This window comes from Geotrypetes seraphini, chromosome 8 (assembly GCF_902459505.1).
Source record: "Geotrypetes seraphini chromosome 8, aGeoSer1.1, whole genome shotgun sequence".
Lineage (NCBI taxonomy): Eukaryota > Metazoa > Chordata > Amphibia > Gymnophiona > Dermophiidae > Geotrypetes > Geotrypetes seraphini.
In genome coordinates, this window is record NC_047091.1 from 33945324 (window position 1) to 33972511 (window position 27188).

Below are 27188 nucleotides of genomic sequence, written 5' to 3' on the forward strand. Positions count from 1 at the left end.
CTTAAAATTGGCCATACACTTTTTATTTATAAGAACTGCTACCCCTGCTTTTTTACCTGCTGCTGGAGCAAGAAAATATTCCTTCACCCACCCACCTACTAGTTTCTGTGATTCCTTTATATTCAGATGAGTCTCCTGAAAACAATAAACATCCGCATTTTGCTTTTTTAAAAATGATAATACCTTTTTCCTTTTGATTACATGATTCAGGCCATTGACATTAATAGAAAATATCTTAAAAGACATAATATATTTTAAACTCCTCATCATAATCCTCTTCTTCCCTTCTTTCATAAATAAGATATAAAGAACTTCTCCCAATGGCACACATTGTTACCCCTAAATTACCCAATCCCTTATTAATCTTTCCTTAATCATTCTAGTAATACCTTTAATGCCCATCCCCTCCCCCCCCAATATAATGACTGCTTAAGGACACACATTGGAACAGCAACCCCAACTTTCCCCCTCCCCCCAGGCAACCAATATTTATACATAACCCCTTTATCATTTATTAAGACAAACTCAAAGTTATTATTATTATTATTATAACCCTCCACAATGTATCAAATTAAAATTTTCTTCTAATCAGAAAACCTCTTTCTTTTTTTTTTCTATTTTAAAATATTTAATTTCTCTATTTGTTATTTAACCTTTGGTCACATAACCATATTTAAATCCTAACATTTCATTAATACATCTTTATATTCTCACCAATCTTTACTTCATTTCCCCAATATTTTATTTAATTCCACAAATTCAATCATAAACATATATTTAATAAATTAGTACCCTTTGTCCTATATCTAATACTAACCATTCCATCAACCCCTATCATCCTTTTAATATGTAAAAGCAAATATCCATATCCTCATATACTTCTTTAAAATTATTTTCAAATTTATAAGTTTTTATCTTCTATTTATATATAAACATTTTTTTTTTCCATTCTGGAAACAAACAAAATTTTCACTTTATGATTTTTTTTTTTTTTAATATTTCCTCTTTTCCAAATTAAATCCAATCATTTTAATCTATAATATTACAAAATCCATCTTTACATTTGATCCTTTAATCATCTCCTTCAATTACCAATAAATTCTTATTATGTATCTTTCTTTTATATTATTCATATTTCTTTCCTTTACTACATCTAAATGTCATATAACTTTTCCTGTCTATACTTAATCCATTCTACATTCTTCTTCTTGTTGCCCTTTCATTCTTTACTTATTCATTTACTGACTTATTAAATTAACTAAATATTCATATACATTTCTTAGCTACATCCATCCTCTCTTAAGACTCTTGACTGCCAATTGTCATTTTATTTAATATCCTTTTAGTCTATCAATTCTTCTTTCTTCTTCTTTACATCTATTTATTTTCTTGTCCATTCTTCACTTTTCCCCTTTTGTTAATTTGTCAAGTCCTTTATTCCTTCCTGTTCACTCTTTACTCCAGCCATCCATCCTTCGGTCTCCTAAAGTTCAATCTCATGACTTTCCAGTCCATCCTTTTTGCTTTTTTCTTCTTCACATTCTTTTATTGTCTTTTTCCCTTGTCCATTTTATTTCCTGTTCTTTGTTTCATATTCCTCTTTCTTCAACAAACAAAAGTCCCATAGTTTTTATATTAAACTTTTTGTTCAATATCCACCAATCCAGTCTTAATATTTATCCCTTCATTTCAACACCCATTGTGCTAAAATGACATAGGTTCTGATTTTGAAAGAAAGGTCTTTAGCTTTTCCGGGTCTACAAAATACAAAGATTTATCTCCACAAGATACCCTCATTTTTGCTGGTAATATAACCCATATTTATATCCTTTTTCCTTCAAGGAATTTCTTCCTAATGCTTGCTGTATTTTTAGCAAAATCTGGTAAAAACCATATTTTGGACCCTTTATAATTTAAATTTTTATCTTTCTTGGCAGCATTTAAAATTTCTATTGCTTGCTGGTATCTTAACATCTTGAATATCAGTGGTCTTGGTCTCCCTTGGTTCTCCACACGCTTTGTTGGAATCCTGTGTGCACGTTCTATTTGTAAAGGCTGTTTGAAATCCAACTGCAGTATTTTAGGTATTAAATTTTCTAAAAACTGTATGGCATTTCCTCCTTCCAAATTTTCTTGTATTCCAAAAAGTTTTACATTTTTCCTTCTGCCACGGTTTTCATAATCTTCCAGCTGATTTTTCAATTGAGTAATTTCCAAACTGTCATTTTTACATCTTCTTTCTGCACATTCCAAAACCTCCATTTTAGCTTCCAGATCCGTTGTTCTTTTGTTTGTCACTTCCATCTGCCTATATATATTCAATATTTCTTCCTTCATTTCTGCCATGCTGTTAACGTTTTCTTTCAACATTTGTTTTATTTGTCTTAATTCCCCCATAACTTCGGCTTTACTTAGCTCTTCCGACTCATCCCCCGGAAGCAGAACTTTACATGGAGTAACTTGATCCGACTTCGCCGCTCCTCCGGTTTCATTTTTACTCTGCCTCGTACTCGCCATGCTCCCGCACTTCCCTCCACACTTTTTCGCCGAAATACAAGCCGCTTTGATAAACTTTTTTATTCAGCCGTTGCCCAGGTAAGAGGAGCGCCGCGATCACACGTCCATTTTGTGTGCGCGCTAAGCCACGCCCCTCCTCAAATATTAGTTTTTCATGTTGTGTACACATTTTTAAGCACAAGCATGTTTGGGAGTCATTTAGATTATTAAGGCTATACTTTGGCAAGTGTCATGAACTGTTGTGTTTGGGGACTAATTTTCAAGATTTCAAACCTACAGGAATGGTGTTAAACCTGTGTGTAGTCTATAAATGCAGTAGAAAATAAGAAACTGGAAGGTTCTCTTTTTCTTCATAGATCATACTCCCCTCGAAGGAGGCCAAGTCCCAGGAGGAGGTCATCACCGCGTAGAAGAAGCCCCCCAAGACGTATGCCTCCCCCACCTCGACACAGGAGAAGTAGAACCCCAGTTCGAAGGTAAGATCCAGCTGAAAGAGCTGTGTGTGAAATCTAAGTACACAATTTCCTTCTCTTTCTGACTTGCTTTGTTGCAAGGATGGTAAACACTGGGCACAGTTTGAGTAGATTGTTTTTGGGATTTGCCCAAGGTTGTGTACAGCAAGTAAAAGTCAACATAAAACTTATATTTGTTTATTAGACTTGATATACTTCTCAAGCTAACAGCAGTTCTCAGCAGTTAACAACATTCACAATAAATTTTTTAATAATAATAATAATAACAACTTTATTCTGTATCGCCTGGTAGATTGGTATAGTCCTTACGAATGGGTTATTTACCTCACTACAAGCTCTATCCGGCACAAAAGGGGAACCCAGGATTCCAAGACAAAATTCCAACAATGCCGAATTAGTCTTATCACCTGCTAATGGAGACTGAGGAAGACAGGATTGCAAGTGTTTTAGAAGCTATCCTGATATTCAAGTTTGTTCTCAGTCTCCACCTGCTGGTAGCAGTGAGGTATATAACCCATTCGTAAGGACTATACCAGTTTACAGGCTAACAGAAAGAAAATTAGCAGGTAGGAACCTAATTTCTCCTTTTAATATACTGTGATACCACAAACTATTCAGAGCGGTTTACAGAGGAAGAGACTGTATACAGACGATATTACAAAAACTTTCAAAATTATATTAGCATGGTAAGATTAATCACATTTTTCCAGGAAGTGTTTTAGAAGTACATCGAGGCAGAAATGGAATTTATGAAAGAGATATCAGAGGAATTTTTTATCAGAGGAATTTGTCAAAGAGATAAGTTTTGATTGACTTCCTAAAAGTTTGATAAGAAAGTGTGTTTGAATGGTTTTCCTAGAGTGAGGCACAGTACAAAATCACAGACTATACCTGTGCCAGACAGCTTAGAGAGGGGGCACAATTTGCAGAGGCAATATTTTGTATTTCTGTGATAATATATTATTGCTTGTTTCATTCATAGAAGACGTCGCTCGTCAGCTTCTCTATCTGGCAGCAGCAGCTCATCCTCATCCTCACGATCACGGACTCCTCCGCCCCCTAAGAAACCGCCCAAAAGAATTTCATCCAGCCCACCACGCAAACCTCGCCGATCTTCTCCTTCTGCTAGCCCTCCCAGGAGGAGACACAGACCATCTCCACCCCCGAGCCCACCTCCGAAACCACGCCGCTCACCATCTCCTCAGCGGACAAGGAAAAGCCGTGGTTCTGTGTCCCCAGGAAGAGCCCTAGGTATACTCTTGGACTCAGAACCTGTTATCCTGCTTTCTATTGGTTTGCAGTGTATTTCTTGCTGATTCCTTTGAGATCTCCCCCCCCTTGTGAAATGCATTTTGTTGAACAAAAAATCTTCTCTGTTTTCTGAAGAGCTGCAAAACATTTACGATTTGATATCTAAGCAGTTTTATTGTGAAAATAGCTCTGTAAAGGTAGTACCAGTTTGCTACAACTTACAAGTGGGTATATATCTCAATCATAACCAGTAGGTGGAGACTGAAAACAAAAAGTGTAGTTACTTACCTGTAACGTAGGTTCTCCGTGGACAGCAGGATAGTCAGCCAATATTACATAAGAGATACCTTCCCCTATTCCTACCAGTCTTCTTTCAGTCTCCAGCAGGTGTTGAGTGAGCTGTACCCTTGGGCTGTTGGAATTTGTTTAGGGGTTTCTAGTCCCTGTTTTTTGCCAGATTGAGCTTGGGTGGGCCCTGTTTGGGGGGGGTCTGTCTGACCTCGGGGGTGTCAAACCCGGCGGGTCTCGAGCGGGGTCCTTCCCCCCCACCCATTTCCTCCACCTCCCTCAGCAGTAAGCCTTGCCCCCTAAATCAAGCAAGGCATACTGCTTTGAGAGCCTGTGGAGTCTGTTCTGACAAAAAAAAAGAAATCCTGAGGTAGTGCCGGTCTGAAGGGTTGTTCCGTTTAAATTTACTGTATTTTTGCACTAACCGGCACTTTAAATCTAGCTAGGTCATGTATGGAGCAATTGAGCCCTTCTCTGGGGGAATGGGACACAATTTAGTCCAGACGTGAGGCACTCGCAGCCGGACCGATGCGGTGGTGGAGCTCTGTTGGCAGCGGCTGCAGGCACCCAGAGCTCCCTGTCGATAGTGCCTCATGAGTCGGCCTGGTCTTCTTCCACCGCCGAAGGTCAGAGTACAAAGGATTCTCTCTCAGCTGATTTTTTTAACAGCTGATGCCAGCTTGCTTGCTTTAGCGGCTTGAACTGTTCAGGCTTCCCAGCCGCTACAGGCCCAAGAGGGATTGTTTTTGGCAGGAACTTCGCCATTTTCTCTGGTCCCTCCATTTTGTCTGCAACTTCAGGTGACCTTCCCCCTGTATTGGAAGCACAGGGGCAGGTTTCAGCTGGGTCCCCTGCTGTGGCAAGGAGTCCCTTGGGACTCCCGGGTTTTTTTCCCCTTGATTTACATTTTTCTTTGTGCAGAGCCTATTTTCAGGCGGCTGGGGGTCCCACATGTGCCCGGGGGGGGGGGGGAGGTGCTCATGAGTGCCTTGGGTTGCGGATTGGTAGTCAGAGGAACATGTTGGCCTGGCTGAGGACCTGGACCCTTTTTAGGACGGCTGCTAGTGGCGGGGCAATGGGTTTCCCACCTTCCGACGACTTCCGTGGTGCGCCTTTTTCAGAGGGATGAGCTCCCAGACCTGTTTAAGCAGGTCTCTTTGGTGCTGCATTTTGAGGAAGCGCCACTGGAGACCCTACATGTGGGGGACTCTCTTCTAAGGGAGATCCGTACTGTTTCCTGCTCTTTTCCTCTGCATCAGGATTTTTGGGATATTGTACTGGTGTAGTGGAATACGCCGGAGGCGCCGTTTTAGTTAGTGCGCGCCATGGCTCGTTGGTATCCCATCCCAGAGGGGGATAGTGCTACTTTAAAGTTGCCAGTGGTAGATGCGGTATCTCAGCGATTCTCCTAGGTCAAGCAGGATGAGTCAGCCACATATGGGTGTTGTCCCAACAGCTCCCAATTTGCGGACAAGCCCTCCAATAGCTCAGAGAGATTTTTTTTTTTTCTCTCTCTGAGCACGTGCAGTGCCAGGCTCCACTGGGTATGCCCGAGCCCTACCCATTTCCCCCTGCTTCCCCCTAATCCCCAGTCTTTAGCTTCCGCCCGTTCCCATCGGTCAGATTTTTCCACAGCTCTCCATCACCATTTTGAATACAATCAGGACTTTGAAGATGCCAGAAACATCTAAGAAATGTCTGGGCTGCAGGAAAAGGATCAGTACACAGGATCCTCATGGGGACTCTAGAGAGCGTAAGTTGGAGACCATTCTTAAGCAGAATTTTGATGTCTCTGCCTTGGGGGTTCAGGCGGCTATTTGGGGGGGGGGCCTGGTGGCTCGCGCCATATTTCAGTGGGCTGAGCGTATCTTGGCTCATGAGTCTGATGACTGGTCCTTGGTGGATCAGGAGGTGGCAAAGATTGAGATGGCTGCCTCGTTCCTCTCAGATGCTCTCTATGACTTGGTGCGGACGTCGGCTATGTCTCCGGCTTTTGGAATGGCCGCGTGATGTACCTTGTGGCTTCATGCTTGGTCTGCAGATGCCGCGTCCAAAATTCAGCTTACCATATTTCCCTTTCGGGGGTCTTTTTTTGTTTGGAGAGGACTTAGATAAGTTGGTTCAGACTCTGATGGACTCTAAGGTGTCCCGCCTACCTGAGGACCATGCCCGCCCGGCGTCTCGGAGTGGCACTGCCCACAGGCGTCTGCGGGAGTTCCACAAGTATTGCCCTGGGCATGGGGCTGCTACTTTCCAGGCTTCCGGGTCAGTTTTATTAGCGCATGTAGTCCTTTCAGGGGGACCGCCGGGAGGCTGGGAATCCCTCCGCTAGTTCCCCTGCTGCCCGTTCTGCACAATGACTCGTTGCCGGCACCCCCTTTGTTTCTGGTGGGTGCCCGGCTGCGCAACCTTTTTTTCCCCCCAGTGGGCCGAGATCCCGTCCGATCAGTGGGTCCTGGAGGTGGTGCAGGACGGTTATGCTCTGGAGTTTGCCTGCTCTCTGCCAGATCATTTCTAGCCTCTCCGTGTCAGGCAGCATGGGAGACCCTGGCCTTTCGCCAGACCCTTTAGCCTTGCTAGATCTCAAAGCAGTTGTTCCAGTGTTCCCTTAGGAGTGCGGCACCGGCAGGTACACCATTTTCTTTGTGGTGCCCAAGAAGGAGGGGACCTTTTGGCCCATTCTAGATTTTAAAAGGGGTCAACAGGGCTCTCAGAATTCCTCTTTTCGCATGGAAACACTGTGGTCTTTCATTCTGGCAGTTCAGCCGGGGGTGTTCCTGACTTCTATGATGGAGGCCTACTTGCATGTTCCCATTTGGGCCTTCCATCAGTGCTTCCTTCACTTTGCGATCTTGGGTCAGCACTGTCTGTTCTGTTCGCTTCCCTTTGGTCTGGCCAAGGCTCCCTGGACATTCACCAAGGTTATGGTGGTCATCGCAGCAGCCTTGTGGTCAGAGGGCATTCTGGTGCATCCCTACCTGGACAACTGGTTGATTCGGGCGAAATCGTTGCAAGAGAGCAACCGGGTTACGGCTTGTGTGATGGAGTTTCTCCAGTCACTGGGCTGGATAGTCAACCTTTCCAAGAGTCGGTTGGTCCCATCTCAATGTCTGGAGTACCTTGGGGTTCTGTTTGACCTCTTTTGGGGAAGGTCTTCCTTCCAGAGGCCCGGGTAAGCAAATTGCTATCTCAGATTCGCCTCCTTATGGCGTCCTGGTGTCCGCGGGCGCAGGATTTCCTCCAAATCTTGGGATCGATGGTGGCTTCCCTAGACATAGTGAGGTTGGCGTGGGCCCACATGCATCCTTTTCAGTTTGCTCTGCGCTGGAGGTGGTCGCCCCAGGCACAGTTGGATCTCCCTGTTCCTCTGCGAGGTTTGGCGCGCTGCAGTCTTCGTTGGTGGCTCCAGACCTCTCCTCTTGTTCAGTGGACGAGTCTGGATCAACCACAGTGGACAGTGCTTCTCACGGATGCCAGTCTCCTCGGTTGGGGGGCTCAGTGTCTAGGTCACTCAGCTCAGGGCACCTGGTCCACAGAGGAGGCATCCTAGTTGATCAATGTGTTGGAGACCATAGCCGTCCGTCTAGCACTGTTAGCCTTCCGCTCCTTCTTGTCGGGTAAATCAGTCAGTCAGTTCTGTCGGACAATGCCACGGCGGTGGCTTATGTCAATCGTGAGGGAGGCACCAAGAGCACTCAGTGCAGGAGCCGACTCTGCTCATGGTCTGGGCAGAGTCCCACCTTCAGGACATCTCAGCCTCTCACATAGCTGGAGTGGAGAATGTTCAGGCAGGCTTCCTCAGTCATCACGTGCTAGATCCCAGAGAGTGGTGTCTAAGCCCGGTGGCCTTTCAGTTGATAGTACAGTCTTGGGGGTCAACCCCTGATGGTCCCGAGTGTCAATGCCAAACTGCCCCGCTTCTTCAGTCATCGCTGAGAGCCTGGATGCTCTGGTTTAACCATGGCCAACGGAGGGGCTGTTGTATGTGTTCCCTCCGTAGCCATTAGTGGGCAGAGTTCTTCTCCGTATCATTTGCCATCCGGGTCTCGTGGTTCTGGAAGCTCCGGATTGGCCTCGACGTCCGTGGTTTGAGGATCTAGTGCGGTATCTGATGGCGGATCCTCTTCCTCTGCCTCTCTTGGATGACCTGACGCAGGGTCCCATTCCCATGTTCGATCCAGGTCCCTTCTATCTTACGGCTTGGCTTTTGAAAGAGGTTGCCTAGGTAAGAAGAGATATTCAGATAAAGTGATCTCCACTCTCTTGGGGTCCCGGAGGCTTTCCACCTCTCGGGCTTGTGCGAGGGTTTGATGTATATTTGAGGAGTGGTGTGGTCTTTTTTCGCGCTTCCCAACCTGACATCTTAGAGTTCTTGCAGGATGGCTGGATGGGGGACTGGCTTGCCCTTCTCTCCAGGTTCAGCTTGCAGCCTTGTCAGTCTTTCGTGGGGTGTTGACTGCCATTCCTGATATGCTTCACTTCTTGCGGGCGGCCAAATTGCTCAAGCCTCCCGTATGACCCTCTGTTCCATCTTGGGATCTTAATCTGGTTCTTTCAGTGCTAGTGCGCCCTCCCTTTGAACCATTGGGCGCCTGCTCTTTGAAGGACTTAACTCTTAATGCAGTCTTCTTGGTGGCCATTACTTCTGCTAGATGTGTTTCTGAGCTGCAGGCTTTCTCTTGTAGGGCTCCCTTCTTGGAGTTTTCTAGGGAGCGAGTTGTCTTGAGGCCTGTTCCTTCCTTTCTGCCATAGGTAGTTTTCTCCTTTTCATGTCAATCAGGCAATGGTCCTCCTGGTGTTGGGTAGTCGGGAGGGCTCTTCTGAGCAGAAGCAGTTGCACAAGTTAGATGTCGGTCGGTTTCTTTTTTTTTTTTTTTAAGTACCTTCTTACTTCTTACTTCTCAATGTATATTTTCTTCAAACCGCTTAGAACCTAACGGATGTAGCGGTATATAAGAAATAAATTACATTACATTACATTACATTTCTTCGCTCTTATGTGCGGAGGAACCAGGAGATCAGGAAATCTTTATCCTTTTAGCGGGTTCTTATACGGGGGATGGCGCTTCTAAGGCTACTATTGCGCGCTGGATCAAGGAGACTATTGCTTCCGCGTATCTACTTCAGAAAAAGCCTTTTCTGGAATTTCTCACTGCTCATTCCTCTCGGGGTCAGGCAGCTTCTTGGGCTGAGTCTTCGCTCATGCCTCCAATGGACATTTGTAAGGTTGTGGTTTGGTCTTCCTTGCATTCATTTGTCAGCCACTACCAGGTAGATGCTCAGGCGCATCAGGACGCGGTGTTCGGTGAGCGTGTTCTGGTGTCGGCCCTTCGGGGGTCCCACCCATGATGGGTACTGCTTTGGTACATCCCACTTGTAAGATTTAATCTCTACCGGTCTAGAGAGTGCTAAAGAAGGAGAAATTAGGTTCTTACCTGCTAATTTACTTTCTTTTAGCTTCTCCAGACCGGTAGAGGTCCCCACCCTGTCTGTTGTTGTGGCTGTTGTGTGGGTAGTTTTTGTTTTTTGCTGCGGTTCTAGTATTTTTCTAGGGCCGAGGAGAATTGAATAACAGCAGCTGTGGCTTGGCTGGCTTAGCTGGCGAGCTGTGGGGACATTTTCTTTCTGGTATCTCTCCTCTGCGTTTTCCAACAGCATTTGGGTATGTTAGTTATTACTTTTGTTCGGAGTATTGTTTATTTCTGTTTCCAGTTCTTAGTTCTGCTTGACTATTCAGCAGACTGATAGAAATAGGGGAAGGTATCTCTTTATGTACTATTCCACAGTTTTGTTTTCAGTCTTCACCTGCTGGTCATGATTGGGATATATACCCACTTGTAAGATTTAACCTCTACCGGTCTGGAGAAGTTAAAAGAAAGTAAATTAGCAGGTAAGAACCTAATTTCTCCTTTTATCCTAAGGACTTTGAATTTGTATAACTCGGGTTTCTTAAAATTCACTGTAACACACCAGATTGTAACAGATAAAGTCTGACATGGCCTATCTGGTAAGTTGGTTAGAATTGGTGAATGCTACCCTGTGAAGGTTAGCCTCTCTGCTGCCTCCAAATCATCTTAAGAAAGGTGTATATAGTAGTGTAGTAAGGAGGGAAGTCCACCCCAGATGCAGTATTTGTAGGGGCACCAGCACCCATCCTTCTTTCCACTCCCCCCCACCACCACCACGCATGCCCCTTCCCTTCCCCCGTAACTCTATATTGTTCCGGGTGTGAGCAGCAACCCCATCGCCTCTTCCTCTGACGTCACTTCTGGACCCGCACCTAAGAAGTGACATCAGAGGAAGAGCTGATGCGGGTGCAAGTAGCAGGTTGGGATTGCTGTTCAAGCCAGGAATGTTAGAGGTACGGGGGAAGGGCAGGAGGGGGCGGATGGGAGAGAGAAGGATGCCACTGGGTGTATACATACAGCATGACATAGTTGCGCATTTTCCCTTTCCTCTTCAAAGGCTGGGGCATATTGGCCTGGCAGACGGGATTGAAAGGCCATGGTAAATGCCTCCGTAAAGTAGCAGGAGATGTATTGCTGGTAAGGATTGTAAGGGGGGGGGAGTAGTAAGCGAGTGGAGTATGTAATATCCATGAAAGAGGAGGATATTTATTTTACCACCTATCAACAGAGGTTGTCTGAGTGGTTTGCATTCAGATACTCTAGCATTTTTCCCTATCTGTCCCAGTAGGCACACAATCTTTCTAATGTACCTGGGGCAGTGAAGGATTGAGTGATTTGCCCAGGGTCACAAGGAGCAGCACAGGGCTTGAACCCTCAACCACAGGATGCTTAGGCTGTAGCTCTAACCACTAGACCACTTTTTATTTGTAGGGATGTATGAGTTGGTTGTCAGGACACGGGGTGATGTTTTTGTCTGACAGGAAGAGGTAGGAGGGAAGATGTGGAAAGGTGGAGTAACATCTGTAGCAGGATGGGCATTGTGAGGAGAGGTATATTTTTCCTATCCTAAATGTCCTTTCCCTCTCTGCCATCTGCTGTTCTCTCTTCTGTACTTTTTCTTGCCATCCTCTTGCACTGGCCCCTCATTCCCCTGCTCTCCACCTGTCCTTTTTCTTGTTCCAAAAGTGAAAACGGTGGAACGTAATCAGCAGTTTGAATTGTGGATGAATGTGATCCACTGGTAAGAGTGAGTACTGCATGGATCTGTAAGAAAGAGCGCTGTTTAAATTACACGATGAGTGTGATACTAATATGTTGCCATGCAAAGTTGAGCTATTGTGCTTAGTAGAGGTGGCATAAGTTTGAAGGGTGTCTTCTCCTTCAAAAATTCATCTAATAGATGAACTTTTTTCTCCTCCTCTCCTGTTCAGTGCTTGTAAATTGTAAGATAATCCTAATAATATCCTTCCTGACTTCTGAACATATTGAGTGATGTTCATACCTAATCATTCTTTGCTTACTTTAGGTTTGGGAAGACTTTACAAATGTGTGTGTTTGCGGTTTAAGTTTTATAGTTTGAAGGAGCTTTGTTTGCGTTGTGGTCTAAACTTTCATAAGTATTTTGCAAAAGGCTGTAGAATCATAAGTTTTGTTGTCACACTGTCGGCTGGAAAATTCTTAACCTTGCTATTATGTGTTTTATTTTGGCAGCAAAACACAAAGTTAGTGAGAAAAGGGCATCTCCTTCACCAGCACCAAAACCCAGGAAAACCGACCTCTCTGATTCAGGTAAGACACTCTAAAGCATTTTTCTCTCCTTTAAAACACCTCCCTCCCATCCTTCCCCTTACTTCCCAGATACCATATAAGGTATGTCACGCAAAGACTAAGGGGGAGAGTGTGGCGCAGTGGTTAAAGCTACAGCCTTAGCACTCTGGGGTTGTGGGTTCAAACCCACGCTGCTCCTTGTGACCCTGGGCAACTTCATTCCGTTTACTGGTGCAAGCCTCCATACTAAGCATACTCGACTACTGCAACATCATTTATCTGGGGTCTTTCAAGAAAACCATTCAAAGACTCCAAATCATCCAAAACTCAGCAGTCCGACTAATTTTTGGCATAAAAAAATGGGACCACATAACCCCCTATTACCAAAAACTTCATTGGCTGCCCCTGGAGGCAAGAGTCTTGTTCAAATTTGCCTGTCTTTGTTTCAAATCTATACTTGGCTCGGCCCCCACATACCTGGTCGCTCATTTCAACTTGGACTGTCCTAGCAGGCCCACTCGTAGAGTCCACATGTTCACCCATCCAACAATAAAGGCCTGCCGATACAAAAGATACCTAGACAGAACACTTGCTTTCCAAGCAGGCCAAATAAACAACTGGCTGAGTAACTTAATGCACTCTTTATCCTATCTAAGTTTTAGAAAACTAGTAAAAACAAACTTGTTTAACCGATTTGTAACCTAAATGCTCCTATTGCCCTGTCGCTTTACTCCAATTGAATTTTACCCCTATCTCACTCCCGCTCTGTTCTCTGCCTTCATGTATTGATGACTGTACAGTGCGCCTATTCTCGCTGATTGTTCGCTATCTGTTCCAGCCCTTCCTATCCCTGCACCAGCTTACATGTACTTTATAACTTTACTTTGTACCTATCTTCGCTGATTGTCCAGCTCCTCTTATTGTAAACCGCCTCGAACTACTACGGCTTTGGCGGTATATAAGAAAAAAATTATTATTATTAATCCCCCCCATTGCTCCAAGTACATTAGATAGATTGTGAGCCCGCCAGGACAGACAGGGAAAAATGCTTGAGTACCTGAATAAACTCATGTAAACCGTTCTGAGCTCTCCTGGGAGAACTGTATAGAAAATTGAATAAATAAATAAATTGTAGTGAATTCTCACTGTAAAAGAGCTTCAAAGCTGTGACCTTTGCCTAGAATGGTATATTTATAATGTGACTGCGGAGCTGAGCGATGAATTGCCTAAGCATTAAGACAGATTACTATAGCGCTGCTAGGCATACAAAGTGCTGCACATTAGAACATTCAAGACATAGTCCCTGCTCAGAAGATCTTACAATCTACTCAACAGACAAACATGGCAAGTAGGGGGTTGGAGTATTGCAAGCGGAGGCTCACTAGTCAAACACAAAGCATTCCTGTGCTTAAATATACTGTTACTTGCAGTAAATTCAACCCATCTGATGAGTCATGAGGCTGTGAACTGTGTGTGAAACGAGTCACCAGCTAAGGTTTCAGAACATGTTTGAATTTACCGCAAATAGTATATTTAGGTGTTGGGATGCTTTATTGTGCTTAAGCAGTAAGGCAGAGCTATCCGCAATGAATACAGTGACCCATCATAACCGCGCGGGACAAACATGCACCGACAATCAGGACTTATGCATGCCGGATTAAAACAGTTACTGTAAGTGCTTCGAGGGGGGGTGTGGGGAGTCACCCCCCCCAACACACACACTAAACTTAGAAGTGTTTACGTTGGGCGTGGCTTGGAGCGCGCACGATATGGCAGCCTAACTGCAGCGCTCCCATATCCAGGCAACAAACGGAACAAAAATAAAACTTCTACTTTTTCAAATCGCAAAAAAAAAATACATAAAACAACGTCGGAGATGGCGAATATAAAGCAGGGGAAAGCTGAAAAACCTTCAACATCGGGAATATCAGCAAAAAGAACAAAAGTAACTCCCCTGTCACCATCGAGTGTGCCGTTCCCGATGGAGACTGAAGAACTCACTGAAAAGGCTGATATAATGACTGAACTGTTTAAAATAAAACTGATGCTGACTGAAAACTCCAATAAAATATCTGAAGTAAAAGAAGAGCTTCTTAACATGAAACAAGAAATCCAAACTGAGAGACTGAGAATGACAGTGCTGGAAGAAAAAGTGGAGAGGTTTGAATCTTTCACACAGGAATATGACAAAGATAAAAAAGAAATAGCAGCTTTAAAAAATCAAATGGTGGACATGGAAAACCGAGGAAAAAGAAAGAACATAAGAATTTTGGGGCTGGCTGAAAATATTGAAGGAGGAGATCCGGTACAATTCTTGGAAAATCTGTTACCTAAACTGCTTCAGCTCAATTCAAAATGGCCGTTAGAAATTGAAAGAGCCCACAGAATCCCCACAAGAAAGCCAGTAAATCAGGCTGCTCCAAGACCTTTGATATTCAAGGTTTTAAGGTATCAACAAGCTCAAGAAATATTAAAATTGGCAAAAGCAAATAAAAACTTGAACTATAAAGGATCAAAACTGATTTTAGTTCCGGATTTTGCTAAATATACAGCAAACATAAGAAAACAATTCCTTACATACAGACAGCAGCTGAAAGAAAAAGGATACATATATGGACTATATTATCCATCTACTATGAGAGTATCCAGTGGAAATAAATCCATATATTTTCAAGACCCGGCAAAACTGAAAGAATTTCTGACACAAAAAGAACCTATGTTTACATAAGAAACAATTCAGCTGAAGAAAGAAGAAAGAAGATGGAAAAAAGGGAAAATAAAGAAGATTATTAAAAAAAAAAGATATAAGAAATGTTACTAACTGGAAATATAATTTATATTTATTGATATAGTGGATGCAATATTATAATATTATTTTATTAAATTAATTATTAATAAAATATTAGCATCCACAATCATTAATAAAATAAAAAAAATAAAATAAAATAAAATATATATAAAAAAAAAAAAAAAATTTATATAAATTACTTGTTTTAATCAAAATAGAAAATTTATTCAATCATATAGCATATTAACTTATTATGAATAAGGAATAATGAAATGATTTACAATGAAATTATCATTAAAAATATTGATAGGAAAAATTTATTATTGATATATCGAGAATAAGATTTAAAAATGAAATATATTAATTTATTATAAAAACAATATTTTAATTCTGTATAAGAAAATTATAATTTTATGAAATATATACAAGAAAATAATTTGATTATTGACAGAATTAATTAATAAAATATATATCTAATAAAAAAAAAATTTTTTATTTGATTCAATTATTCAGTCATATTAACTTATTATGAAAAATAAGAAAATAAGTAATTGAATGGTAGATAATTAATAAAATATGAATTTATTATAAAACTTATTTATTGACATAAAATGTATATTTTATTTAACTAATTATTCAAATTAATTTATTATGAAGATGATCTATGAAAATGATTGAATTGCATTATTATTAATATAAATATTCATATATTTTTATAAAAATGAATATATTCAATTTATATGAAGATCTATAGATATATATAGAGAAATAGAGATATATTGTAATATGTTTATTTATTAAGAATATAATATTACATGTATGCATGATATTGAATTTGAATTTAATTTTATGAATCAAATATATATAATTCTCAGTAAATTTATAAAATATTATAGATTAAATGGATATAATTTTCAATTATATAAGAGTGGAAGTATAAAGAATGTATTGAATTTAGAAATATGTTTTTTAAATAATATAATGAATTATTAGTTGCCTGGAGATGGAGATGTAGGTTTTGCATGACCAATGCGTGTTCCAAATCAGAATATGATAATGGGAGGGAGGGGAGGGAAAATAATGGGTGGGATAGGATATGAATTTTTAATGAATGTGCTAGGAAATAATCTTGTAAACTATCATAGAATATTGGATAAAACATAACTATTAATTAGATGGATATAAAAATGTATTCGCTGAATGTCAATGGTTTAAATCATCCTATTAAGAAGAAGAAATTATTATCGTTCCTTAAAAATCAAAATGCGGACATTTATTTTATTCAAGAGACCCATCTTTCGGAAATTGAATCAAAAAAATTATCTGGAGGATGGATTTCTAAATGTTTATTTGCACCGGCTTTAAAGAAAAAAGCTGGAGTGGCTGTTCTAATAAACAAAAAATGTAATGCAGATTTTAAATTAATTAATTATGATCCCTTAGGTAGATGGGTACATATTGAGATGGTTCTGGGAAATACAACCCTGAATTTATTCAATTTATATGCTCCTAATACGAATCAAATGGAGTTTTTTAAACAAATTCAACAATTGCTCTTACCACTGGCTACATCTAATTTAATAGTAGCAGGGGATTTCAATGCTGTAATGGATCCGATTTTGGATAAAAAACCAAGTAAAGTTATGAAATCATTAGGCTTAGATAATTTGATAATATCTTGTGATTTAGTAGATATATGGCGAATTCTTCATTTTAATGATCAGGAATTTTCTTTTTGTTCTCAGGTCCATAAATCTTTTTCACGAATTGATTATATATTTGTTTCTAATAATATAGCGCAGCGTATCTTAAAAGCAGTAATTGATCCCATTATAATTTCAGATCATGCTGGTGTGTGGATTAATCTTCAAAATTATGATGTTGAAAATTTTGATTTAATTTGGAGATTTAATAATGATTTATTAGCGGATTCAAAATTTCTTGAAGATTTTAAAATAAAAATGCAAGAATTCTTTCAATTTAATGAATCAGATGATATTAATGCTGAGATCTTATGGGATGCTTTTAAAGCAACTATGAGAGGAAATATTATTTCATATTCAACATTTATTAACAAACAAAAAAAAAAACAATTTCTTGAGATGGGAAAGCAAATTAAATTATTAGAAAATAAATTAATTGAGAAATGGGAAAATAATACATTACAAGAATTATTAAAATTAAAAGTTAAATATAATGAGATTTCTTCTCAAATTGTGAGGAAAGACATTTTCAACAAACAAGTACAATTTTATGGAAATTCAAATAAAGCAGGGAAATTATTAGCAAACTTTCTAAAAGCAAAAAAAAGAAAATATAAGATTATTGCAATTAAAGATACACAAGGTAACACACATACCAACACAAAAGATATTATAACACAATTTCTTGATTTTTACAAAGAATTATATACTTCCAATTCTTATAAAAATAAAGAACAAGACGGATTAAATTTTTTAAATTCATATATTGGACCAAATATTCCAGATCATATAAAAGGAAGTTTAGAAGAACCTATATCTTTAAAAGAATTAGAAACAGCATTGAGGTCTCTTAGAGTTGGATCCGCTCCAGGTGGAGATGGGTATACTGTTGAATTTTATAAATTTTTCCAAAATATCATATTACCACATCTGTTAAATTTGTATCAATATCAAATAAAGAATGAAAATATTTCTGGTACTATGGCAGAATCAATAATTATAGTCTTACCAAAACCAAACAAAGATCCTACTCTGGTTTCAAATTACAGGCCTATTTCATTATTGAATGTGGATAACAAACTAATGGCTAAAGTATTAGCATTAAGATTGGCAAAAGCTCTCCCTTTCATTATTGATGTACATCAAACAGGATTTATTGCTAAAAGACATTCATCAAATAATACTAGATTAGCATTCCACTCATTAAATTTAGCAAAAAATATAAATGATCCAGTTTTTTTAATATCTTTAGATGCAGAAAAAGCCTTTGACAGAGTGGAATGGAATTTTATATACCAAGCTTTACAATGGTTTGGCATAGGATCCGGTTTTATTAAAATGATTCAGACATTGTATAGCTCTCCTGGAGCAAGATTATATATTAACAATAATTTATCAAATAGATTTAACTTGCATAGGGGAGTTAGACAAGGATGCCCTCTGTCTCCTTTACTTTTTGATATTGTCCTAGAACCTTTATTAATTGCAATAAACAAAACTAAGGAGATAAAGGGAATATCATTTACCAGTTTTGAATTTAAATTATCTGCATATGCAGATGATATATTATTATATTTAAGAGAACCGGAAACTACTATTCCATGTATACTTAATTTAATAGAAAAATATGGTACTTTTTCTGGATATAAAATTAATTGGAACAAATCTGAAATTCTCCCAATAAATGTTCATTGTACCAAAGGATTATTTGAAACATATTCATTTATTTGGAAAGAAGATGGTATAAAATACTTAGGAATTATGATTAAAAATACAATTGAAGACACAGTCAAAGAGAATGAAAAACTTTTATTGAAAAAAATAACAGAAATGTGTGAGCAATGGAATCCATTACATCTTTCTTGGTGGGGAAGAATTCAAACAATTAAAATGATGATATTGCCTGTGGTTTGTTACCAAATGAGTATGATTCCAATATTTTTTCAGGGGTCGTTTTATAAAAAACTTAACAATGTTCTTACAAAATTTGTTTGGTGTGGGAAAAGACCAAGAATCGCTTTAGTATCATTACAAAGACCAATTGTGGAAGGGGGGGTAAATTTTCCAAATTTTTATAGGTATCATCAAGCCTATATCTTAAGACAGGGTATGTATTGGATCCTCCCAGACCTTTTAGAAAATGTACCTGATTGGCTATATTTAGAATGGCGGCTCCTATTCCCTTTATATCCAGAACAGTTAATAACTATAACAATGCCTAAAAGATACAAAGATCACAGAATTTTATTTGACACTTGGAAAACATTGAGATATATCAGTAATCTATCACCAGAACCTATTGCTAAATCTCTAAATCAATCAATATGGATAAACTCCAGGATCAGAATTGGCGGATTTAAAATCGTCTGGAAGCAATGGATAAATGCAGGAATAAGAACATTAAATGATGTCATATCAGAAGGATCACTGCTTAGTTTTTCACAATTGCAAAATAAATTTGGATTAAATAAAACACATTATTTTAAATGGATGCAATTGAAGCAGGCCATTCAGGTAGGGTTCCCTGAATGGAAAAATCTAAATAATCAATATAGTCTACAGGTTCTATGTTTCCAGACGGATTTTTTGGGTCACCAAGCCGCAAAATGGTACAAATTGATATACGGATTTTTAAATAAAAAAAAGAAAACAGGTCTTAGGGATATTTGGAGTATTGAGATTGATCAGACAATTTCTGAATCTCAATGGCCACGATTTTGGTCCTGGAGATTAAGATCTACAAGGTCAGCATCTATGAATCAAACATGGTTATTCTTATTACATAGAGTATTCTGGACCCCAACGCGCCTGCAAAAAATAGATAGTACTAGATCTAATAGATGCTGGCATTGTAAATTGGAAATAGGGACGTTAGATCATTTAATCTTTTTCTGTCCCTATGTAAATGCATTTTGGAATTCAATTTGGCCCCAAATTAATAAGTTATTAGAGAATCACGTAGGACTCTCATATGACACCATATTATTTGGTACTGCAATGAGAACTAAGAGTCCGATTTCAGCAAATAATAATAAGCTATTACTAATACTAACAGGAGTCGCCATGCAACAAATTACTCAAAATTGGAAAGACTATACCAAATTGAATTATACATTTTGGTGGAATTCTGTTTGTCATATTTATAAAATGGAAAAAATATTAGCGTTACAACAGGGAAATCTTCTTAACTTCAAGAAAATTTGGCAACCATTGACAAAATATTCTAATGATTAGTTTCTTAGCACAATGATAAAAATTATATACGAATGGGGTGGGATTTGATTAATTAATGGAAATATATTATATAAAAAGGGAGTGGGAATTATATTTTATATGTTATTGTATAATCTTTATCATATTATATTTTAAATAATATGAATTAATAATGATAATATTATGGATATGTAATAATTAATATATATTGTATGATTTAAATATTGTAAGAATGGAAAATTTATAAATAAAAAATTAAAAAAAAAAAAGAAGTGTTTACGTTCCTGTTGGGGTGTGTGAGGGAACGAGGTAAAAAGGCAGTTTTCTCTGTAATGGGGGGGTTCACGCACACACACCCTCGGAGCGCTTGCTGTAACTGTTTTTTAATACGGCGCATGATTATCGGCGCATGTTTGTCCCACATTTTAGTTAGTGTACCATGAAAATGCATGAGAAGTTTGCATGCACTGGATCTCCAGTGTATGTGAACTGATTGCTGCAAATTAATTTTGGGTATTCTGAAAACCTTAGGAGCTGTGAGAACAGGTTTGTAAAGACTGCCTTTAAAGCAGGGGTCTCAAAGTCCCTCCTTGAGGGCCGCAATCCAGTCGGGTTTTCAGGATTTCCCCAATGAATATGCATGAGATCTATGTGCATGCACTGCTTTCAATGCATATTCATTGGGGAAATCCTGAAAACCTGACTGGATTGCGGCCCTCAAGGAGGGACTTTGAGATCCCTGCTTTAAAGTACCTTGCAATGGCAGGGTCTGTCTCATATCATAGAAGCATTAAGATGGTGCCATACTGAAGCTCTGGCTTTGAATGCATCACTTCTGTTGTCACTTTTTTTTCCTCCGCAGTTCATGTTTGTTTCCTAAATTATTTGGTTTTCAGAAGATGAAAAAAGTGGAAAGATGGGTGCAGCAGACTCTGTGCAGCAGAGGCGTCAGTACAGAAGGCAGAATCAACAGTCCTCATCTGGTATAGTGATAAGTTTGGGTTTTTTTTATTGTTTTTTTTAATGCTTCCTACTTGCATCAATTATACCAGAGTTGGGTAATTTGAGGCCTGCAAGCCAGAATTAACCCGACAGCACTCAGCATTTGACCTTGCACCAAGCAGCTGGAAGACAGTTTGCACCAGTCCATGAAGCCTGCAGTAGAGAATGACATGAGGACAAAATTTTCACTGTCCCGCAGGAACTCATTTTCCTATCCCATCCTGGTGAATTCTTTTCTTGTCCCTGCCCCATTCCTGCAAGCTCTGTCCTCATCTGCACAAGCCTCAAACACTTTAAAATAATAAGTGTTTGAGGCTTCTGTGGTTAAGACAGAACTTACAGGAATGGGACAGCGATAAAACATGAGGGGATGGGACTGGAGAAGAGTTTCTGCGGGTAGGGGAAAAATGTGTCACCCCCGTGTCTAGCCCGAAGTCCCTCAAACTGCACAAGACTGCCCACTCCAAAGTTGGGAAATGGCATCTTGTTGATCGTTAAATATATCGATATCAGAAAAGAAAAAGTTATAGGTTATACTTCATGGTTATGCAGGAGATATGCTAACACTTGCATGGGTGATGCCATTTATGGTAGCTCCTGTATCACTTACTTCTCCACAGAGAGCCCTATTTCATTTATGCAGTCTCGCTTACTGTGAAAATTAGAAGTCTGTTTGCCAAACAGGCTCAGAATTTAGCTACATTTGTCTTTTCAAGAAAGAGCTCCACTGAATATTAAGCTTCTAGCTCATTTTTAATGAAATGTAAGATCTTGTCTCCATTTGTCAAACAAAAGCTGGCTGTGTATTGGTGCAGACTGAATGACACGCTTGACATTTATGTAAAATGACAATTTTTTCACAATTTTGTGCTAATACTGATATCCGTAACTACCATGCGTGTGCTCTATGTTGTTTAATCTTTTGCCTGTGGGTGAGTTATGAGAAGCTGATAAACATTTATTCTTTAGCACTCTCCAGACCAGTAGAGGTTAATCTTTACAAATGGGTATATATCCAATCATGACCAGCAGGTGGAGACTGAAAACAAAACTGTGGGACAGTATATCATATACTCCCTTCTCTATTTACCTCAGTCTTCTTTCAGTCTCCAGCAGGTGTTGATGTGATCTGTACCCATCTCCCTTGGTAGGGCTGTTGGAATTTGTTTAGGGGGTTTATAGTCCCTGTTTTTGGCCGGACGGAGCTTGGGCGGGCCCTGTTTGGGGGTTCGTCCGACCTCGGGGGTGTCAAACCCGACGGGTCTCAAGCGGGGTCCCTCCCCCTACTTCCTCCACCTCCCCACATTTTTCTAGAGGAGCCTCAGCAGTAAGCCTTGCCCCCTAAATCAAGCAAGGCATATTGCTTCGAGAGCCTGTGGAGTCTGTTCTGTAAAAAAAAAAAAAATCCTGAGATAGTGCTGGTCTGGAGGGTTGTTTCCCTTTAAGAAAACTGTATTTTACTGTATTTTTTCATCTAACCGGCACTTTTTATAGCTAGGTCGCGTATGGAGAAATGAGCACTTCTAAAGGGAAAAAGTGCTCATTGTGCTCCAGGCGCGAGGTACTCGCGGCCGGCCTGTGCAAGCGGTGTTCAGGCCGGTGCGGTGGAGGAGCTCCGTCGGCAGCGGCTGCAGGCGCCCAGAGCTCCCGGCCGATGGTGCCTCGCGAGTCGGCTGGGAGCAGTGGGGAAGCCCGGTCTTCTCCAACCGCCCACGGAGGGATTCCCTGAGCCGTCGTCGGTCGGGTTGTTGGGGATTCCCTCTCAGCTGATGTTTTGACAGCTGATGCCGACTTGCCTGTTTTAGCGGCTGGGACTGTTCAGGTTTCTCAGCCGCTACAGGCTATGGAGGGAGCATTTTTGGCGGGAAAGTCGCCATCTTCTCAGTCTGGCCCCTCCATTTTGTCTTCCACCTCAGGTGACCTTCCCCCTGTATTGGAAAAACAGGGGCAGGTTTCTGCTGGGTCCCCTGCTGTGGCAGGGAGTCCCTTGGGACCCTCGGGGGGGTTTTTCTCCTGATTTCTTTTTTTCTTTGTGCAGAGCCTATTTTCAGGCGGCTGGGGGTCCCGGATGCGCTCAGGGGGTTTCGGGGAGTGGGGTTTCCTCCGCGCTCCCTGCGGCTTTGCCTCTCTCGTCTGTTGTGGCGTCCCCTCCTCCTCCTCCCTTGTCCAAGCGTCCGCGGGTGTCGTGGGACGAGGATTTATGGTCGGAGGAGCGTGTCGGTCTGGATGAGGACCTGGACCCTTTTGAGGATTTCCAGGACCTTCTCGAGGGGACGGCCGCTGGCGGCGGGTTGTCGGGTTTCTTGTCCTCCGGCGAAGAGGCGTCCGTGGTGCGCCTTTTTCAGAGAGATGAGCTGCCGGACCTGATTCAACAGGTTTCTTCGGTGTTGCGTTTTGAGGATGCGCCGCCGGAGACTCCGCGTGTGGGGGACCCTCTGCTACGGGGGATCCGTTCCGTTTCCCGCTCTTTTCCTATGCATCAGGATATTCGGGATATTATACTGGAACAGTGGAAAACGCCGGAGGCGCCGTTTCGTTTGGTGCGCAGCATGGCTCGTTTGTATCCCATCCCAGAGGGGGATCGGGCTACTTTAGCATCGCCAGTCGTAGACGCGGTGGTCTCGGCGATTTCTAAGCGGCATGCCGTGCCTGTTGAGGGCAGTTCTGCCTTGCAGGACTCTGAGGAGCGCAAGTTGGAGAACATCCTTAAGCAAGATTTTCAGGTCTCTGCCTTTGGGGTCCAGGCGGCTATTTGTGGGGGGCTGGTCGCTCGCGCCGTGTTTCGGTGGGCTGAGTGTGTCCTGGATCGGGAGTCTGATGACTGGTCTTTGGTGGATCAGGAGGTGGCGAAGATTGAGATGGCTGCCTCGTTCCTCTCAGATGCTCTTTATGACTTGGTGCGGATCTCGGCTAAGTCTATGGCCTTTGGCGTGGCCGTGCGGCATATTTTGTGGCTGCGCGCTTGGTCGGCGGATGCTCCGTCCAAAGCTAAGCTTACTAAATTTCCCTTCCGGGGGTCTTTTTTGTTTGGGGAGGAATTGGATAAGTTGATTCAGACTCTGACGGACTCTAAGGTGCCCCGTCTGCCTGAGGACCGTGCCCGCCCTGCGTCTCGGGGTGGCACTGCCCGGGGGCGTTTGCGGGAGTTTCGCAAGTATCGCCCTGGGCGTGGGGCTGCTTCTTTCCCGGCTCCAGGGTTTTCCCGGGGTCAGTTCTTCCAGCGCATGCAGCCCTTTCGGGGGGCGCGTCGGGGGGCAGGGAATCCCTCCGCCGGTTCCCCCGCTTCCCGTCCTGCACAATGACTCCTTGCCGGCGCCCCCTTTGGTTCCGGTGGGGGCCCGGCTGCGGGAATTTTCCCCAAATGGGCCGAGATCACGTCCGATCAGTGGGTCCTGGAGGTGGTGCGGAACAGTTATGCCCTGGAGTTCGCCCGCTCTCTGCCGGACCTTTTCCTCGCCTCTCCATGTCAGACTCCTTGGAAGACGCAGGCTTTTCGCCAGACCCTTCAGCGCTTGATAGATCTCAAGGCAGTTGTTCCGGTGCCCCCTCCGGAGTGGGGCACCGGCAGGTACTCCATTTACTTTATGGTGCCCAAGAAGGAGGGGACCTTTCGGCCCATCCTGGATTTGAAAGGGGTCAACAGGGCTCTCAAGATTCCCTCTTTCCGCATGGAAACTCTGCGGTCGGTCATTCTGGCGGTTCAGCCGGGGGAGTTCCTCACTTCTCTCGATCTGACGGAGGCCTACTTGCATGTTCCCATTCGGGCCTCTCACCAGCGCTTCCTTCGCTTTGCGATCTTGGGTCGGCACTATCAGTTCTGTGCGCTTCCCTTTGGTCTGGCCACGGCTCCCCGGACGTTCACCAAGGTGATGGTGGTCATCGCGGCAGCCTTGCGGTCGGAGGGCATTCTGGTACACCCCTACCTGGACGACTGGTTGATTCGGGCAAAGTCGTTGCAGGAGAGCTCCCGGGTTACGGCTCGGGTGGTGGAGTTTCTCTGGTCGCTGGGCTGGGTGGTCAACCTTTCCAAGAGTCGGTTGGTCCCGGCTCAGCGTCTGGAGTACCTTGGGGTTCTGTTCGACACCTCCTTGGGGAAGGTCTTCCTTCCAGAGGCCCGGGTGAGCAAATTGCAATCTCAGATTCGCCTGCTTTTGGCGTCCCGGTGTCCTCGGGCGCGAGATTTCCTCCAAGTCTTGGGGTCGATGGCGGCGTCCCTGGACGTGGTGAAGTGGGTGCGGGCCCACATGCGTCCTCTCCAGTATGCTCTGCTCCGGAGGTGGTCTCCCCAGAGGCACGGGTTGGATGCTCCTGTTCCCCTGCAAGGCATGGCGCACTGCAGTCTGCGTTGGTGGCTCCGGACCCCTCACCTGGTTCAGGGGGTGGGTCTGGATCTTCCGCAGTGGACGGTGCTCCTTACGGATGCGAGTCTCCTCGGTTGGGGGGCTCAGTGTTTGGGATACTCAGCTCAGGGCACCTGGTCCACGGAGGAGGCCTCCTGGTCGATCAACGTGTTGGAGACCAGAGCGGTCCGTCTGGCACTGTTAGCTTTCCACTCCCTTTTGTTGGGCAAGTCGGTCAGAGTCCTGTCGGACAATGCCACGGCGGTGGCTTATGTCAATCGTCAGGGGGGCGCCAAGAGCACTCAGGTGGCGCAGGAGGCGGCTCGGCTCATGGTTTGGGCGGAGTCTCATCTTCTGGACCTCTCGGCCTCTCACATAGCCGGGGTAGAAAATGTTCAGGCGGACTTCCTCAGTCGGCACTTCCTGGATCTAGGAGAGTGGTGTCTCGGCGCCGTGGCTTTTCAGTTGATAGTGCAGGCTTGGGGGCAGCCCCTGATGGACCTGATGGCCACGAGTGGCAACGCCAAAGTGCCCCGCTTCTTCATTCGTCGCAGGGACGGTCTGGCCGAGGGTCTGGATGCTCTGGTCCAACCGTGGCCAACGGAGGGGCTGTTGTATGTGTTCCCTCCTTGGCCATTAGTGGGCAGAGTACTTCTTCGCATTGTTCACCATCCGGGTCTGGTGGTTCTGGAAGCTCCGGATTGGCCTCAACGTCCGTGGTATGCGGATCTGGTGAGGCATCTGGTGGCGGATCCTCTTCCTCTGCCTCTCTTGGACGATCTTCTGACGCAGGGTCCCATTCCCATGTTCGACCCGTCTCCCTTCTGTCTTACGGCTTGGCTCTTGAAAGGGGTTGCCTTAGTAAGAAGGGATATTCAGATAAGGTGATCTCTACACTCTTGGGGTCCCGGAGGCTTTCTACCTCTCGGGCTTATGTGCGGGTTTGGCGTCTCTTTGAGGGATAGTGCCGGGCGCGGGGAGTGGTCTCTTTTCGCGCTTCCCTGCCTAACATTCTAGAGTTCTTGCAGGATGGCCTGGATAGAGGCCTGGCTTGGTGTTCTCTCCGGGTTCAACTTGCGGCCCTGTCGGCTTTTCGAGGGTTGGTGACAGGTCAGCGTTTGTCGGCCATTCCTGATGTGATTCGCTTTTTGCGGGCGGCCAAGTTGCTCAGTCCTCCCCTACGGCCCTCTGGTCCCTCTTGGGATCTCAATCTGGTTCTCTCTGTGTTGGTGCGCCCGCCTTTCGAGCCGTTGGATGGCTGTTCGTTGAAGGACCTTACTCTGAAGGCGGTCTTTTTGGTGGCCATTACTTCCGCTAGGCGAGTTTCTGAGCTTCAGGCTTTCTCTTGTAGGGCTCCCTTCTTGGAATTTTCGAGGGAGCGGGTTGTCTTGCGGCCTGTTCCTTCCTTTCTGCCGAAATTAGTTTCTCCTTTTCATGTCAATCAATCGGTGGTCCTCCCGGTCTTGGGTAGTCGGGAGGGCTCTTCTGAGCAACGGCAGCTGCGCAAGTTGGATGTCGGTCGGGTCCTCCGCTCTTATGTGCAGCGGACCCGGGAATTCCGGAAATCCGATCATCTCTTTGTCCTTCTGGCGGGTCCTCGTCGGGGGGCTGGCGCTTCTAAGGCTACTATTGCGCGCTGGATCAAGGAGACGATTGCTTGCTTATCTTCTGAGACAGAAGCCTGTTCCGGAGTTTCTCAAGGCTCATTCCACTTCTTGGGCTGAGTCGTCGCTCGTGCCTCCAGTGGATATTTATAAGGCTTCAGTTTGGTCCTCCTTGCATTCCTTTGTTAGACATTATCGGGTAGAAACATAGAAACAGACGGCAGATAAGGGCCCACGGCCCATCTAGTCTGCCCACCTTAATGTCCCTCCCCTACCTTTGCCCTGTGAATAGATCCCATGTGCCGATCCCATTTGGCCTTAAAATCAGGCATG

The 27188-nt window shown here is 43.1% G+C and overlaps 1 protein-coding gene across 1 annotated transcript in view; it reads left to right on the forward strand.

The window, feature by feature from the left end:
• Positions 1 to 27188, forward strand: part of SRRM1 (serine and arginine repetitive matrix 1) — a 98604-nt gene that overhangs the window by 39820 nt on the left and 31596 nt on the right. The window contains 4 exon segments of the mRNA XM_033954892.1: positions 2874 to 2993; positions 3973 to 4241; positions 12149 to 12226; positions 20806 to 20892. Of these exon segments, the coding sequence (XP_033810783.1) occupies positions 2874 to 2993; positions 3973 to 4241; positions 12149 to 12226; positions 20806 to 20892 (554 nt within the window).